At 45.8% G+C, this 19,223-nt stretch overlaps 1 protein-coding gene across 3 annotated transcripts in view; it reads left to right on the forward strand.

The window, feature by feature from the left end:
* Nucleotides 1-15,465, forward strand: part of gne (glucosamine (UDP-N-acetyl)-2-epimerase/N-acetylmannosamine kinase) — a 164,787-nt gene extending 149,322 nt beyond the window's left edge. For all 3 annotated transcript variants that reach the window (XM_073064022.1, XM_073064023.1, XM_073064024.1), the window contains exons 10-12: nt 2,837-3,019; nt 8,147-8,260; nt 14,390-15,465. In XM_073064022.1, the coding sequence (XP_072920123.1) occupies nt 2,837-3,019; nt 8,147-8,260; nt 14,390-14,625 (533 nt within the window). In that variant the 3' untranslated portion in view covers nt 14,626-15,465. The remainder of the gene's footprint in view (nt 1-2,836; nt 3,020-8,146; nt 8,261-14,389) is intronic.
* Nucleotides 15,466-19,223: the final 3,758 nt, after the last annotated feature.

A 19,223-nucleotide genomic window follows, 5' to 3' on the forward strand; every position in this document is an offset into this window, starting at 1 on the left:
ATCAATGCCTCTCATCATCTTATACACCTCTTATCAGGTCACCTCTCATCCTCCATCACTCCAAGGAGAAAAGGCCAAGTTCACTCAACATATTCTGATAAGGCATTCTCCCAAATCCAGGCAATGTCCTTGTAAATCTCCTCTGCACCCTTTCTATGATTTCCACATCCTTCCTGTAGTGAGGCGATCAGAACTGAGCACAGTACTCCAAGTGGGGTCTGACCAGGGTCCTATATAGCTGTAACATTACCTCTTGGCTCTTAAACTCAATCTTATGATTGATGAAGGCCAATACACTGTATGCTTTCTTAACCACAGACTCAACCTGTGCAGCAGCTTTGAGTGTCGAATGGACTTGGACCCCAAGATCCCACTGATCGTCCACACTGCCAAGAGTCTTACCATTAATACTATATTCTGCCATCATATTTGACCTACCAAAATGAACCACCTCACACTTATCTGGTTTGAACTCCATCTGCCACTTCTCAGCCCAGTTTTGCATCCTATCAATGTCTTGCTGTAACCTCTGACAGCCCTCCACACTATCCACAACAGTTCCAACCTTTGTGTCATCAGTAAACTTACTGACCCATCCCTCCACTTCCTCATTCAGGTCATTTATAAAAATCACAGAGTAGGGATCCCAGAACGGTTCCTTGAGGCACACCACTGGTCACCGACCTCCATGCAGAATAAGACCCGTCTACAACTGCTCTTTGCCTTGTGTGGGCAAGCCAGTTCTGGATCCACAAAGCAATGTCCCCTTGGATCCCATGCCTCCTTACTTTCTCAATAAGCCTTGCATGGAGTACCTTATCAAATGCCTTGCTGAAATCCATATACACTACATCTACTGATCTACCTTCATCAATGTGCTTAGTCACATCCTCAAAAAATCAATCAGGCTTGTAAGGCACGACCTGCCTTTAACAAAGCCATGCCGACTATTCCTAATCATATTATGCCTCTCCAAGTGTTCATAAATCCTGCCTCTCAGTATCTTCTCCATCAACTTACAACCAACCATTTGTACCCATTTATTTTCTTGTCCTTCCTTACATTCATGTAGCAGCTGTATCATACTTGTTCCCATCGCCTGCCATATTATTTTAAACCACTCCCAACTGCTCAAGTAAACCTGTTGGGAAGAATATTTGTACCCGTCGGATTCAAGTTCAACCCATCCCTTCTGTGCAGGTCACACCTGCTCCAGAAGAGGTCCCAGTTATCCAGAAAACTGAATCCCTGCTCCCTGCTCCAATTCTTCAGCCAGCCATTTATCTGCCACATCATTCTATTCCTATTCTCACTGTCACATGGCACAGGCAGCAATCCGAGATTACTACTTTTGAGGACCTGCTTCTCAGTTCCTTCCTAACTCCCTGTATTTTTTCAGGAACTTCTCCCTTTTTCTACTTATGTCGTTGGTACAAATATGTGCCATGATTCCTGGCTGCTCACCCTCCGCTTCAGAATATTGTGGACACATTCAGAAAGATTGCGGATCCTGGCATCTGGGAGGCAAACTACCATTCGGCTTTCTTTTTAACGTCCACAGAATCACCTGTCTGACTCCCATCTAACTATAGAGTCCCCTCTTGCTGCTGCCCTCCACTTCTGTTCCCTACCCTTCTGAGCCACAGGGCCAGACTCAGAGCCAGAGGCACGGACACTGTTGCCTCCCCCAGGTAATTCATTTCCCCTCCCCCCACAAATGTACTCAAAATGAAGTACTTATTGTTGAAGGGGTGGCCACAGGATGTTCTCCTCTATCTGACGTTTTTCCTTCCCTCTCCTGACAGTCACCCATTTTTCAGTAGCCTTGAGGTGACTACCTCCCTGTAGCTCCTGTCTATCACTGCTTCAATTTCCGAAGGTCATCGAGCTGCCGGTCTAGTTCCTTAGCATGATCTCTGAGGAGCTGCATCTCAGTGCACCCGGTGCAGATGTGACCATCAAGGAGGCTGGTAGTCTCCTGGAAATCCTACATCTGACACGCAGAACAGAAGAGTGGCCCTGTAGGCATACCCTCTATTCCGTCAAGAGTTAACTAAGAAAAAAAAAGAAATATGGAATGAACATACCTACTTACCCTGCCTCGAGCTGTTCTCACTGAAGCCCTGTTGAGCCAAAGCTTTGCCACTGTGACTCAGAGCACTCGGACGATGACCGCTCCACTGGATGGTACCCTTCTTTTATGGAGACTGGATTTTTAAAACTCTTTGCCAGACATATGAGGAGCATTTGATGGCTCTGGGCCTGAAATTGCTGGAGTTGAGAAGAATAAGATGTTATCTCTTGAAAGCTATCAAATATTGAAAAGCCTAGATAGAATGGATATGGAGAGGATGTTGCCTATACTGGGGAATCAAGGACCAGAGGGCATTGCCTCAGAATAGAGGAATATCCATTTAGAACAGAGATGGGGAGGTATTTCTTAAGCCAGAGGGTGATGAATCTGTGGAATTCATTGCCACAGATGGCTTTGGACGCCAAGTTATTGAGTATATTTATTTAAAGTGGAGGTTGACAGGTTCTTGATTTGTCAGGGTGTCAAAGATTATGAGGAAAAGGTAGCTAATGGGTTTGAGAGGGATTTTAAACCAGTCATGATGGAATGACTGAGCAGAGTCCATAGGGTAAGTGGCCTAATTCTGCTCCTATGTCTTAGAGCTCTGATAGCTCAGCACTGTTACCCAACCACTTTCACATCCTTCATCCCTTTACAACCCAGTGATGCATTGACCTGTCCTGGACTCTGAAATGTATGTTGTGTTGATGGTGAAGTGATTTGGGAAAGGGTGATTACTAACCAAGAATGTTATTGCAACAGGAATCGGAGGGGGAATTATCCACAACAGCGACCTGATCCACGGCAGCATGTTCTGTGCGGCCGAGCTCGGACACATCGTGGTGTCACTCGACGGGCCCGAGTGCACGTGTGGGGGCCGCGGTTGTATCGAGGCTTATGCTTCAGGTTTAGCATTGCAAAAAGAGGCCAAGAGGTTGCACGATGGTAAGTGACGGTCTGTTTCAAGGTAAAATACCCCTTATTGATTTAAACAAGAGATTACACGCTGGTGTCAGTCTGTTTCAAGGTGTAATACCCCTTATTAATTTAAACAACAGGTTGACCATATGATATAGGCCATTGGCCCGTTCAGTTGCTTTGCCATTTCATCATGACTCATTCAGTTTTCCTCTCAGTTCCAATCTCCAGCCTTCTCCTCATACTGGTAGTAGAAATAAATGTGCGGACTATTTTCTAAACAGGAAGAAAATCCAAAAATCTGAGATGCAAAGGGACTTGGGAGTCCTTGTGCAGAACACCCTAAAGGTTAACTTGCAGGTTTGAGTCGGTGGTGAGGATGGCAAATGCAATGTTAGCATTCATTTCAAGAGAATTAGAATGCAAGAGCATGGATGTGATGCTGAGGCTTTATAAGGCACTGGTGAGGCCTCACCTTGAATATTGTGAACAGTTTTGAGCTGCTCATCTAAGAAAGGATGTGCTGGCTTTAGAGAGATTCCAGAGGAAGTTCATGAGGATCACTCTGGAATGAAAGGGTTATCAATATGAGAAATGTTTGATGGCTCTGGGCCTGTACTTGCTGGAATTCAGAAGGATGAGGGGGGCTCTCACTGAAACCTTTCGAATGTTGAGATGCCTAGACAGAGTAGATGTGGAAAGGATGTTTCCCATGATGGGGGAGTCTAGGACAAGGGGGCACAGCCTCAGGATAGAAGGGCATCCATTTAAAACAGAGATATGGAGAAATTTCTTTAGTGCGAGGGTGGTGAATTTGTGGAATTTGTTACCACAGGTAGCTGTGGAAACCAGGTTGTTGGGAGTATTTAAGGCAGATTGATAGATTCTTGATTTGATGTGGCTGAGGAGGGGAAAAAAGGATTAGCCATGATTGAATGGCTGAGGAAGGCAAATGCAATGTTACACGCACAACACGCTGGAGAAACTCAGCAGGTGGGGCAGCATCTGTGAAAACGAACAGTCAACGTTTCGGGCCGAGACCCTTCGTCAGGACTGAAGAGGGAAGGGGCAAGGGCCCTATAAAGAAAGTGGGGGGAGGGTGGGAAGGAGAAGTCTGGTAGGTGCCAGGTGAAAAACCAGTAAAGGGAAAGATCAAGGGGTGGGGAGGGGAAGCAGGGAGGGGATAGGCAGGGAAGTGAAGAAGGAATGTAAGGGGAAAGCACTATGGGTGGTAGAAGGAGGCAGAACCATGATTGGGAGGTGATAGGCAGCTGGAGGAGAAGGCAGAGGGAAACTGGGAATGGGAAGGGAGCTGGAGGAGGAGGCAGAGGGAAACTGGGAAGGGGAAGGGAGCAGAGAGAAACTGGAAACAGAGGAAAATGCAATGTTGGCATTCATTTCAAGAGGATTAGAATATAAAAGCAAGGATGTAATGTTGAGACTTTATAAGGACTGGTGAGGCCTCACCAAATATAGTGAGCAAGTTTGGGCCCCTTATCTTAGAAAGGATGTGCTGAAACTGGAGAGGGTTCAAAGGAGGTTCATGAAAGTGATTCCAGGATTGATGGCTAGTCATATGAAGAGCGTATGATGGCAGACTTTATGGGCCAAGTGTCCTAATTCTGCTCCTATGTCTTATAAAGACAGCCTCCACAGAGTCACCGTTCTCTGGCTAAAGAAATTCCTCCTCATCTCCGTTCTAAAAGGAAGCTCCTCTGTTCTGAGGCTCTGTCCTCTGGTCATTGACTCTCCCACCGAAGTAACCATCATCTCCACATCCACTCTATTAAGGCCTTTCACCATTTGTTGGGTGTCAATGAGGTCACTCCTCATTCTTCTGAATTCTAGTGAATACAGGCCCAGGGCCATCAATCACTCTTCATATGACAAGCTGTTCAATCCTGGAATCATTTTCATGAACCTCCTTTGAACCCTCTCCAGTTTCATCACATCTTTTCTAAGAAAAGGGGCTCCAAAACTGCTCACAATACTCCAAGTGAGGCCTCACTGGTGCTTTATAAAGTCTCAACATTACATCTTTGCTTTTATATTCTAGTTCTCTTGAAATGAATGCTGACATTGCGTTTGCCTTCCTCACCACTGACTCAACCTTCGAATTGACCTTTAGGGAATCCTGCACAGGGACTCCCAAGTCACTTTGTGTCTCAGTTCTTTTGTATTTTCTCTCCATTTAGAAAATAGTCAACCTTTCATTTCTTCTACCAAAGTGCATGATCATACACTTCCCGACACTGTATTCCATTTGCCATTTTTTTGCCCATTCTCCTTATCTAATGTCCTTCTGTAGCCTTACTACTTCCTCAGACCTACCTACCCCTCCACTATCTTCGTATTGTCTTGTAGACTTTTCAACAAAGACATCAAATCCATCGTTCAAATTATTGAATTATAATGTAAAAGAATTGGTCTCAACACAGACCCCTGTGGAACACCACTAGTCACCTGCAGCCAGTCAGAAAAGTCTCCCTTTATTCCCACTCTTTGCTTCTACCAATCAGCTTTATCCATGCAGGATTCTTTCCTGGTATACTATAGGCTCATAGCTTGTTAAGCAGCCTCATGTGAGACACGATAGAAATGTAGAAAATCTGCAGCACAATACAGGCCCTTCGGCCCACAAAGCTGTGCCGAACATGTCCTTATCTTAGAAATTACCTTGTCAAAGATTTCTGAAAATCCAAGTACTGTACAGAATATGAAACAATCCACCTTTGTCTATCATTTCTTCAAAGAATTGTAACATAGTTCCCCTTGAGGAAACCATGGTAACTATGGCCCATTTTATCATGTGCCTCCAAGTACACTGAGACCTCATCCTTAATAATCAGCTCCAATATCTTCCCAGCCACTGAGATTTGACTAACTGGCCTATAGTTTCATTTCTTCTCTCTTCTTGAAGAGTAGAGTGACATTTGCAATTTTCCAGTCTTCCAGAACCATTCTAGAATCTAGTGATTTGTGAAAGATCATTACAAATGCACCTCTTTCAGATGCCTGAGGTGTATGCCATCTGGTCCAGGTGATTTACCTACCTTCAGACTTTTCAGTTTCCCAAGAACTTTCTCTCTAGTAATGGTAACTTTATACACTTCATGATCCCTGACACCTGGAACTTTCACCATACTGCTAGTGTCTTCCACAGTGAAGCGGTCGCAAAATGCTTATTTACTTCATCCACCATTTGTTTTTACACAATGCTGTCAGTCTGTTTCTAGTATAATACCCCTTATTGAGTTAAACAAGCAACCGTACAAAGTAGCTTCAAACTGGAGTCCAAGAGCTGGTTGTTTGCCACATGGGCACAATGATATCACAACTTGGATCGTCGTTGTTTGAGGTTCAATTCTGACATCCTTTATAAAAGTTTGTACATTATTCCTGTAAGCTTGTAGGTTTCCTTCAGGTGCTTTAGTTTGCTCCCACAGTCCTGTGACCTCAGGCTCACCCAGCTCATGCTCGTCTAGAGGAAACAGCCTCTGGCCCCACCAAACTGGGAAATCACGTTTGTGTGGATGCTGTGTGATGTATCCCCAGTTACAAACCCACAACGCAAAAATCAGACAGTACACCATGTGCAATTAAATGATTGAACTTTATTAATCTTAATCTGAATGTAGGGTTATTGATGAAAATTTTTTAAAAAGGGGCCCAATTCAAGGAAAAGTCCAGAGTTCACGTTGGAGCTTACTTAGTAGTCGTTCTTCCACCATCGGTCTCCTCCGAGTGTCGCCGACCTTTGGACCCTCAGATCCCAGCCCACTCTGTCCGGTGGTCTACCAGCTCTCTCCACACACGTCTTCCCTCTTCATCTCTCCTCGACAAAGACCACGAAAAACATCTGTCCAGATTCACAAGACAGAGTAACAATCTCTTATTGGCTAACATGCATCCTGTTATCTCTGGCCATAACCCAAACATTGCTGCTACAGAGAAACCATTACCTCAGCAGTGAACATTACAAAGAAGCCATTACATTAGCAGTGAAACCTTACAGCGCGTTACAGTTCAAAGACCTAACAGTTAATATGTTAATTAGTTGGCCATTGTAAAATCTCCCGGGATTAGGGTTAAAATGGTGGGTTGCCAGGTGGTGTGGCTAGTTAGACCAAAAGGGCCTGTTGTGTGCTTTGTCTCTAAATCAATAAACTGGGGAGTGGGTTAAGTGTGTAACTGTCTTTGTTCTGTGAACCTTGGATTCAAACAGATTCAGTCACTCTCCCCCCCTACCCTACACCCACCTTCCCCTCAGGCTGTGAATGAGCACTGGATCTTGCCCTGTTCCCCTCACAGGAGTGGGCACAACCCTCCGTGCTAAGACTGGGCAGCTATGAGATAAGAGACTTGGATGAAGTGGATAGCTAGAGACATTTTGGCAGGGTGGAAATGGTTAATTTTAAGGACACTAGAGGAAAGTATAGGGAAATGTCAGGTAGATTTTTCGCACACAATATGGTTTGTCCATGAGACGCAATGCCAGGGTGTGGTAGAGGCAGATACATTAGGGACATTTTAAGAAATTCATAGATACACACATGGATGACAGAAAAATGGAGTGTTATGTAGGAAGGAAGAGTTAGATTGATATTTAGAGCAGGTTAAAACATCGTGAGCAGGTACTGTGCTGCAGTGTTTTTGGTGTTATGTTGTTTATGTCCTGGGTGTCATGCTTTTGAACCACCAACCCCTTTCCCACATGCCCAGATTCAATAACTGGGACCCTCTCATCATAGTGAGATGGTATAGGTGACAAATTTCATGTCACATGCTGGTGATAATTAACCTGATTCTGAATTGACAACTTTGTCTAGAAAACTGAATGCATTTCCTTTGTGTGCTCCATTTTTGTTTTGGCAGCACAGTAGTGTAGTGCTTAGTGTAATGCTTCACAGTGCCAACAATCTGGCTTCAGTCCTGAATCTGTCTGTAAGGAGTTTGCATGTTCTCCCTGTGACCGCATGGGTTTCCTCTGGGCACTCCAGACCAAAGGCGTACAGGTTAGTAGGTTACTTGGGCAGTGTGGGCTCGTGAAGGCCTGGAAAGGCTTGTTACCGTGCTGTATTTCTAAAAGAAATCAAAACGTACCTGCTTGGTGATATGTTGCTCAGGAGAGTATTTCTGTTTTATCTCTTTTAGAAGATTTGCTGTTGATGGGCGGAATGACAAAAAGTGGCGAGACTGTTGGTGCGGTCGACCTCATTCGAGCTGCCAAACTTGGGAATGTTGAAGCTCAAAAGGTCCTCAAAACAGGTAATCACCAGCACACATTTGTTCTTGTCCTATTTGTTTTAATGAGTATAATGTTGGTTGTTCGTTGCATCTGGCGATAAGAGGGAAACCTGTGCAGGAGAGTTATCAAAGTGGAAAAGCCTTTGCACTGCGGCAGTGCAAGTGTCTCGGCGTTGGAAGTCCGGGTCCAGTGGTATGGGTAGTTGGCACAAACTGGCAACTTCCTTGGTTACAGTGGATGACTCACTGCTACGGGCGGAAGTTCCCACTTGCTTCAAAAAGGCAACAATTATACCAGTGCCTGAGAGGAGTAATGTGAGCTGCCTGAATGACTGTCGCCCGGTAGCACTCACATCGACAGTGATGAAATGCTTTCAGAGGTTGGTCAAGACTAGACTGAACTCCTGCCTTAGCAAGGACCTGGACCCACTGCAATGTGCCTATCACCACTATAGGTCAAAATCTAAATGGCTCTCTACACAGCTTTAGACCACCTGAACAACGCAAACACCTAAGTCAGGATGCTGTTCATCGACTACAGCTCAGCATTTAACACCATCATTCCCACAATCCTGATTGAGAAGTTGCAGAATGTGGGCCTCTGTACCTCCCTCTGCAATTGGATCCTCGGCTTCCTAACCGGAAGACCACAATCTGCACTGATTAGTGATAACATCTCCTCCTCGCTGACGATCAACACTGGCACACCTCAGGGGTATGTGCTTAGCCCACTGCTCTACTCTCTCTATACACATGACTGTGTGGCTAGGCATAGCTCAAATACCATCTATAAATTTGCTGATGATACAACCATTGTTGGTAGAATCTCAGGTGGTGACGAGGGGGCATACAGGAGTGAGATATGCCAACTAGTGGAGTGGTGTCGCAGCAACAACCTGGCACTCAATGTCAGTAAGACGAAAGAGCTGCTTGTGGACTTCAGGAAGGGTAAGATAGAACATAGAATAGTAAAGCACATTACAGGCCCTTCAGCCCACAATGTTGTGCCGACCCTTAAACCCTGCCCCCCATATAACCCTCCACCTTAAATTCCTGCATATACCTGTCTAGTAGTCTCTTAAACTTCACTAGTGTATCTGCCTCTGCCACTGACTCAGGCAGTGCATTCCACGCACCAACCACTCTGAGTGAAAAACCTTCCTATAATATCCCTCTTGAACTTCCCTCCCCTTACCTTAAAACCATGTCCTCTTGTACTGAGCAGTGGTGCCCTGGGGAAGAGGCGCTGGCTGTCCACTCTATCCATTCCTCTTAATATCTTGTACACCTCTATCATGTCTCCTCTCATCCTGCTTCTCTCCAAAGAGTAAAGTCCTAGCTCCCTTAATCTCTGATCATAATCCATACTCTCTAAACCAGGCAGCATCCTAGTAAATCTCCTCTGTACCCTTTCCAATGTTTCCACATCCTTCCTATACTGAGGCGACCAGAACTGGACACAGTACTCCAAGTGTGGCCTAACTAGAGTTTTATAGAGCTGCATCATTACATCGCGTCTCTTAAATTCTGTCCCTCAACTTATGAAAGCTAACACCCCATAAGCTTTCTTAACTACCCTATCTACCTGTGAGGCAACTTTCAGGGATCTGTGGACATGTACCCCCAGATCCCTCTGCTCCTCCATACTACTAAGTATCCTGCCATTTACTTTGTACTCTGCCTTGGAGTTTGTCCTTCCAAAGTGTACCACCTCACTCTTCTCTGGGTTGAACTCCATCTGCCACTTCTCAGCCCACTTCTGCATCCTATCAATGTCTCTCTGTAATCTTTGACAATCCTCTACACTATCTACAACACCACCAACCTTTGTGTCATCTGCATACTTGCCAACCCACCCTTCTACCCCCACATCCAGATCGTTAATAAAAATCACGACAATAGAGGTCCCAGAACAGATCCTTGTGGGATACCACTAGTCACAACCCTCCAATCTGAATGTACACCCTCCACCACGACCCTCTGCCTTCTGCAGTCAAGCCAATTCTGAATCCACCTGGCCAAACTTCCCTGGATCCCATGCCTTCTGACTTTCTGAATAAGCCTACCGTGTGGTACCTTGTCAAATGCCTTACTAAAATCCACGTAGATCACATCCACTGCACTACCCTCATCTATATGCCTGTTCATCTCCTCAAAGAACTCATCAAGCTTGTTAGACAGGATCTGTCCTTCACAAAGCCATGCTGACTGTCCCTGATCAGACCATGATTCTCTAAATGCCCATAGATCCTATCTTTAAGAATCTTTTCCAACAGCTTTCCCACCACAGACGTAAGGCTCACTGGTCTATAATTACCCAGACTATCCCTACTACCTTTTTTGAACAAGGGGACAACATTCACCTCCCTCCAGTCCTCTGGTACCATTCCCGTGGACAACGAGGACATAAAGATCCTAGCCAAATCTTCCCTCACCTCGTGGAGCAGCCTGGGGAATATTCTGTCAGGCCCCGGGGACTTATCCATCCTAATGTATTTTAACAACTCTAACAACTCCTCTCCCTTAATATCAACATGCTTCAGAACATCAACCTCACTCATATTGTCCTCACCGTCATCAAGTTCCCTCTCAGTGGTGAATATTGAAGAGAAGTATTCATTGAGGACCTCGCTCACTTCCACAGCCTCCAGGCACATCTTCCCACTTTTATCTCTGAACGGTCCTACCTTCAATCCTGTCATCCTTTTGTTCTTCACATAATTGAAGAATGCCTTGGGGTTTTCCTTTACCCTACTCGCCAGGGCCTTCTCATGTTCCCTTCTTGCTCTTCTCAGCCCCTTCTTAAGCTCCTTTCTTGCTATCCTATATTCCTCAATAGACCAATCTGATCCTTGCTTCCTAAACCTCATGTATGCTGCCTTCTTCCACCTGACTAGATTCTCCACCTCACTTGTCACCCGTGGTTCCTTCACCCTACCATTCTTTATCTTCCTCACCAGGACAAATTTATCCCTAACATCCTGCAGGAGATCCTTAAACATCATCCATATGTCCATAGTACATTTCCCTGCAAATTATCATCCCAGTTCACACCCGCAAGTTCCCCAATTAAAAATTTTCCTGTCCTCTCTGATTCTATCCTTTTCCACGATAATGCTAAAGGCCAGGGAGCAGTGATCACTGTCTCCCAGATGGTCATCCACTGACAGATCTGTGACCTGACCTGATTCATTACCTAACTCTAGATTTAGTATGGCATTCCCCCTAGTCGGCCTGTCAACATACTGTGACAGGAATCCATCCTGGACGCACTTAACAAACTCTGCCCCATCTAAACCCTTGGAACTAATCAAGTGCCAGTCAATATTTGGGAAATTAAAGTCACCCATGATAACAACCCTCTTATTTTTGCACCTTTCCAAAATCTGCCTCCCAATCTGCTCCTCGGTATCTCTGCTGCTACCAGGGGGCCTATAGAATACCCCCAGTAGAGTAACTGCTCCCTTCCTTTTCCTGACTTCCACCCATACTGACTCAAAAGAGGATCCTGCTACATTACCCACCCTTTCTGCAGCTGTAATAGTATCCCTGACCAGTAATGCCAACCCTCCTCCCTTTTTCCCCCCTCTCTATCCCTTTTAAAGCACTGAAATCCAGGAATATTGAGAATTCATTCCTGCCCTGGTGCCAGTCAAGTCTCCGTAATGGCCACTACATCATAATTCCATGTATGTATCCAAGCTCTCAGTTCATCACCTTTGTTCCTGATGCTTCTTGCATTGAAGTACACACACTTTAGCCCTTCTACCTTACTACCTTTATACTCTTTATTCTGCTGCTCTTTCCTCAAAGCCTCTCTATATGTTAGATCTGGCTTTACTCCATGCACTTCTTTCACTGCTCTATCGCTCTGGGTCCCATCCCCCTTGCAAATTAGTTTAAACCTCAACTCCTAGTCGGGGCTGATAGGCGAACTGGAGGGCGTCTAAGTGTGGCCTAACCATAAGCTGGAGCTGCTGTAGAACAATTCTCTCCAGGGTCTTCATGATGTGGGAGGTCAATGCCACTGGTCTGTAGTCATTGAAGCCACTGGGGCGTGGCATCTTCGGTACAGGGACGAGGCAGGACGTCTTCCGCATCACAGGAACCCTCTAGAGACTCAGGCTCAGGTTGAAGACATGGTGAAGTACTCCACATAGCTGGGGGGTACAGGCTTTGTGCACCCTGTGGCTGACACCATCCAGGCCTGAAGCCTCGCTTGGATGGAGTTGGTTCAGCTGTGAAGCCCACCATGGTGGTTTCAGGTGAGGGAGGGGTGTAGTCACGAGAGCAGGGTTGGGGGGCTGTGAGGAAGGGTAGGAGGGAAGAGTGGAGTATGTGTTGGTTGGGGGCCGACAACAGATGAATCATGTGGGGGATGGGCAGGGGCCACCGTGTCAAATCTATTGAAGAACAGGTTAAGTTTGTTGGCCCTGTCCACACTGCCTTCAGCTCCTCTGTTGCTGGTTTGCTGGAACCCAGTGATGGTCCTCATCCCACTCCAGACCTCTCTCATGTTGTTCTGCTGGAGTTTCCACTCAAGCTTCCTCCAATACCTGTCTTTAGCCTCCCTGCTCTTGGCTTTCAGGTCCCTCTGTATTGTCCTCAGCTCCTCCCTATTTCCATCTCTAAACGCCGTCCTTTTAGCGTTCAGGATGTCCTAAATGTCCTTTGTTACCCATGGCTTGTTATTTGAATAACAAAGGACAGTTCTTGCCGGAACATTGCAGTCCACACAGAAGTTGATGTACCAGTGATGCACATCAATGTCCTGTCCATGTGGCTCACAGAGGGCCTGCCAATCTGTCGCCTCAAAACAATCCTGGAGTGCCTCATAAGCCTCCCCTGACCATTTCCTCACTGTCCTCGAGGTTGCAGGTTTACTCTTCACCAGAGGCACGTAGCAGAGTTTGAGATGCACCAGGTTGTGATCTGACCTTCCCAGTGGGGGGAGGGGAGAGGAGCTGTATGCATCCTTAATGTTAGCATACATCAAGTCCAGGGTCCTCTCCCCTCAGGTTGTACAGCTCACATACTGCGTGAAGTTGGGCAGTGTCCTAACCATGGTAACATGGTTGAAGTCACCCGAGATGGTAATGAGGGCACTCGGGTGCTGGGTTTGTAGTCCGGCTATGACGGTGTGAATGATGTTACACTCCGACGTCGGGTTGGCAGAGGGAGGGATGTACACAACAACCACAATTGCATGTGAGATTTCCCTTGGCAAATAATATGGCAAATAATAAGATGGGCCCAAGGGTCTGTTTATTTGCTGTACTTTTCTATGACTCTATGGTCAGGGGCCCTGAGACAAGAGGGGTGGGTGTGGTGGTGATTTTGTGATAGGACCATAAGACACAGGAGCAGAATTAGGCCATTTGGCCCTTTGAGTCTGCTCCACCCTTCAATCATGGCTGATTTATATTCTTCTCAATCCCACTCTCCTCCCTTCTCCCTGAAACATTTGACATCGTGACCTTTGGCATCTTTTTTAAATACATCCATCTGTGGCAGTGAATTCCTCAGATTCACCACCCTCTGGCTAAAGAAATTCCTCCTCATCTCTGTTCTTAAAAGGACGTCCTCTGGCGATGAGTCATGGGAACACACTGAAGAGGTGTTGTATTCTGATATTTAAATCCAAGATTCTTTTAGAAGTCAGGAAAGAGGAACAAATCTTGTTGCTTCATGATTGTGCAATTAAGTGTTAATAGAACAAAAAGAAATTGAATGAAACAGTAACAGAGGTCTGCGAAGCCAAGAGAGACAAGAGAACTAAGACGGTTCTGCTTTGTGGTCAGTTATTTTATACCCATAGCTAATGAAAATTCCATTCAAATTTATAGATAAGAGTCAACCAATGAGATAACTCTTATTCAAATAATGCATTACCAAGTGAAGCTTCCAGAATCATGCCCGTATGATATCCACTAGGGAACACACTGAGCTTGCATGTGCATATTGTGACCATTAGGATACATAATAAATTGTTACATGCATATAAAAATGACTTAAAATACAAGAGGATAATTGCTAAACAGCAAAAAAAATTACAACTAATCTAAGAATTAACAGTCTGATCCAGCAAAGATCATTGTTTGAATTATTGTGTTGTATTGCTTCTTCATGGGATCTCATTCTCACCCACAGCTGGCCATGCTCTTGGGCTTGGCATTGTGAATGTCCTGCACACAGTGAACCCCTCTCTGGTGGTGCTGTCTGGGGTTCTGGCTGCTCATTATGAGGACGATGTGAAAGAGGTGATCAGCCAGCGGGCTCTGCGTTCAGCACACACAGTGGAAGTGGCCGTCTCCAGCCTGACTGAACCCGCACTGCTCGGAGCTGCCAGTATGGTCTTGGATTACGCCACACGCCGAACCTATTAACCCAGCAGAATCTCTTGTTTATGCCGTCTCCTTTATTTAATATTTATTCACTGTTCAATGTGACTGCTCCCCTTGGCTGTCCAACCATCAGCAGCCATGTCTGCAGCTGCTGCGTTCAGAAAGGATCAGAAAAAAGATTCACATCAGGTTGTGGAATTGTTTATAAACTGGCTTTGGCTCGAGTTAATGTTCTGCCAATTTCAGTGGGTTGCAATCAAACCCAGCTCTCAGAGTCCAGCATCCCCTCCTGAAATGAATGACATTTCTGGCCTGAAGTGAGGCCTGTCGGTAAGAGACTGTGCTTCAGCGTAGGTACAAGTAGTTTCCCACTATCTCCCATTATCCAGTATTTAAGGAGGCCATTTGTCTCATCGCATTTGTGCAACCCACTTGGTCCTGTTTTCTCTCCTTACTGTCCTGTCACCATAAGGTGCTCACCAGTCCACTAATGACCCCATTAATATTTCCATCAGATTCTCTTCTTTTCCCTGTAAAATGAATAAAAGGTCATTTTTGGCCTTGACTTTAGAGTCACAGAGTCACACTCTACAGAAACAGACCCACTCTGCAGATCCAGAGTGTAACACTCATAATGCTGGAGGAACTCAGCAGGACTGGCAGCATCTATGGAGAAGAGCACAGACGACGTATCAGGTCGACACCCTTCAGCAGGACAGGAAAGGAAAGAGGCAGAAACCAGAAACAGGTCATTTGGCTTACCATGTCTGCATAACTAACAAGCACCCATTTCCAGAAATTCTATTATCCAGCACCTTCCGTGCCTCCCTCTCCCCCTCTCCCTCTCTCTCTCTCTCTCTCTCTCTCTCTCTCTCTCTCTCTCTCTCTTCTCTCTCTCTCTCTCCTCTCTCTCTCTCTCTCTCTCTCTCTCTCTCTCTCTCTCAACACTCACACCACACACACCACACACACACACACACACACACACACACACACACACACACCACACACACACACACACACACACACACACACACACACACACACACACACACACACACACACACACACACACACACACACACACACACACACCCCCCCCCCCCCCCCCCCCCCTCCCCCCCCCCCAAACATTTGAATTGTCAGTGTCCAGGGACCCACACTAACTTTCATCACATTTGATTGATTTCCTAATGTAAAACAAAGTGTTCATCTTGTCCTTCCTTGCAAGTTCCCCAATGTTCCCTCTGGTCATTCTTAGAGTCACAGAACACTACAGTACAGAAACTGGTCCTTCAGCCAGGTCCAGTCTGTGCTGAACTAGTATCTGCGTAGTCCCATCAACCAAGCCCTCTATAACCCTCTCATCCATGCACCTATCCAAATTTCTCTTAAATGTTGACATCGACCCCTACAACCACCACTTCTGCTGGCAGCTCGTTCCATCCACACTCTCACCACCTTCTGAGTGAAGAAGCTCCACTTCATGTTTCCCTTAAACTTTTCACATTTCACCTTTAACCCATGACCTCTAGTTGTAGTCTCTTACAACCTCAGTGGAAAAAGCCTGTTGCATTTACCCTATCTATACCCCTCATAATTTACATAGAATCATAGAAAACCTACAGCCCAATACAGGCCCTTTGGCCCACAAAGCTGTGCTGAACATGTCCTTACCTGAGAAATTATCTAGGGTTACCCATAGCCCTCTACTTTTCTAAGCTCTATGTACCTATCCAGGAGTCCCTTAAAGAACCCTATCGTATTCACCTCCACCACCGTCGCTGGTAGCCCATTCCACGCACTCACCACTACCTGCGTAAAAAAAACTAACCCCCTGACATCTCTGTACCTACTCCCCAGCACCTTAAACCTGTGCCTTCTCATGCTAGCCATTTCAGCCCTGAGAAAAAGCCTCTGACTAGCCACACAATCAATGCCTCTCATCATCTTATATGCCTCTATCAGGTTACCTTTCATCCACTGTCACTCCAAGGAGGAAAAGGCCAAGTTCACTCAACCTATTCTCATAAGGCATGCTCCCCGATCCAGGCAACATCCTTGTAAATCTCCTCTGCACCCTTTCTATGGTTTCCATGTCCTTCCTGTAGTGAGTTGACCAGAACCAGAACTCCAAGTGGGGTCTGACCAGGGTCCTATATAGCTGCAACATTACCTCTTGGCTCCTAAATTTAATTCCACAATTGATGAAGGCCAACACATCGTATGCCTTCTTAACCACAGAGTCAACCTGCGCAGCTGCTTTGAGTGTCCTATTGATTCAGACTCCAGTCTTACCATTGATACTATATTCTGCCATCATATTTGACCTACCAAAGTGAACCACCTCACACTTATGTGGGTTGAACTCCATCTGCCAGTATACCTTTTGCTGCAAGTCTATCATTGTAACCATGGTCCATAAGACCATAAGTCATTGGAGCAGAATTAGGCTCCTCTGCCTATTAAGTCTGTTCTGCCATTGAACTGCTGCTGCTAAGTTAACAAATTTCACGACATGCCGGTGATAATAAACCTGATTCTGATTCCGACTGGAGTAGAATTGGGCCACTCTGCCTATTGAGTCTGTTCTGCCATTCCATCATGGCTGATTTATTACCTCTCCCAATCCCAATCTCTTGCTTTCTCCCTGTAGTGTTTGATGCCCTGACTAATCAAGAATATCAATCTCTGCTTTAAATATACTTAAGGTTTATCCTCCACAGCTGTCCATGGCAGTGAATTCCACAGATTCACTATTTTCTGGCTAAAGAAATTCTTACTCACCTCTGTTAGAAAGGGACGTCCTTCTATTCCCAAAACTGCCCACCGGTCCCAGAATCAAACACTATATGAAACATCCCTGTCACATCCACTCTATCTAAGCCTTTCAATATCTGATGGGTTTCAATGAGATCCCTCTCCACCCAATTGTCTTAAACCTCAGTGAGCACAGGCCCAGAGCCATCAAATGCTCCTCATACATTAACCCTTTCATTCCTGAGTTCATTCTCATGAACCTCTGGACCCTCTCCAATGCTAGCACATCTTTTCTTAGATAAGGGGGTAAAACTGCTCCCTTTTGCAATATTGGCTGCTTTCTGTTGCGGCCTGTAGGAGTCTTGTCCTATGGTCCTGTCATATTTCCCACTGGCAGATTTGTCCCATGTCTCTGGGGCCAGGTCTTCCACTGAAGTGCAAAGGGTGACTGTGCCCCTAAATGAGTATCCAAACAGGATACTGCTCGATTTCTGAATCAGAATGAAGTATAATATCACTGGCACTTGTCAAGAAATTAGTTGTTTTGCGGCAGCGATACATTGCAATACATAATAATTTTTAAAGTTATAATTTACATTAAAAACATTAAGCAATTAAACTACATAAATAGTTCAAAAAGAGAGGAGAAATAGTGAGGTTCAATGTCCATCAGAGATCTGATGGCAAAGGGGAAGAAGCTGTTCCCGAAATGTGGAGTTTTTAGGCTACTGTACTTCGTCCTTGATGGTAGAAATGAGAAGAGGGCATAGATGCCGCCTTTTTGAGGCACCATCTTTTGAAGGTGTCCTCGATGCTGGGGAGGCTGGTATCCATGATGTAGTTGGCTGAGTTTACTTTTCCCAATCCTGTGCAGTGGCGCCGACCAGAGGCTGGTGAAACCAGGTAGAATGCTCCACAGTACATCTGCAGAAATCTGTGAGAGTCACTGGTGATGTGCCGAGTCTCTGCAAACCCCCACTGAGATGTAGCCATTGCTGTGCTTTCTTGCAATTGCACAATATGTTGGACCTAGGACAGGCCTTCAGAGGTGTTGGCACCTTGTTCAGAAGGTGATGTGTACCTGGTGCCAGAGGCTGTAAGGGGTGGAGGGGGTGAATAGTGTGGTAGTGTTTAGGGCTCTGTGAGCACCAGAAACTAGTAGAATCAGGCCACTTTATTCTTTTCCCATCATTCGGAATGATTCACCCCTCCTCCCTCCAGGCCTGATACCACTGATGTCTGTGGAGACACAAGAGGGTCAGGGGCCAACACAACGTGCAGAGAGACTATGTCTGCTTTCCAGTGATTAGGGTACGGGGGGGGGGGGGTGATGGATATGTACTGGGGAGGGTGGGGACAGATGTGTGAGTCGGCTGGATTAAGGAGCAGGTGTGAACCAGGTGCAGACCTTGAGGTAGATCTACCCAGTGAATTCTCCTCACCCTCTGAACTAACGTGTTGGCTTGACCATCAGATTGGGTTGGGACTGAATGTTTTTCGTAAGAGCTGCTGGGAAATGAGCTGACTCCGAAGTGTTTGCAGGGATAAACAGTGTTTCAACATATTTACTGCTGTCTGTTGGTGGTGGGAGAGATGAAAGTTAACTGGCCAGCCTTCCCCTCCCCTGGACTTCAGACAAGTGAATATCTGTGCTGGCTGCCCACACCTTCCTCATGTTCCTGTGAGGATGATATGAAGCAGTTTCACAGGTTTGGCTAGGTGACAGGGACAACCACACACAGAAGCACTGGAAGTCTGAGCTGCCCTTTGTAACTTTACAAACTCTTGAGCAGTTCCCTGGGCCAGTCTGCTCAGACACAAAGGCAACAGCTGATGCAGGCTCTATGCCATTTGTCACGGTCTTCCCTCTCTGTGTGACG

Source organism: Hemitrygon akajei, chromosome 13 (genome assembly GCF_048418815.1).
Source record: "Hemitrygon akajei chromosome 13, sHemAka1.3, whole genome shotgun sequence".
Taxonomy (NCBI): Eukaryota; Metazoa; Chordata; class Chondrichthyes; order Myliobatiformes; family Dasyatidae; genus Hemitrygon; species Hemitrygon akajei.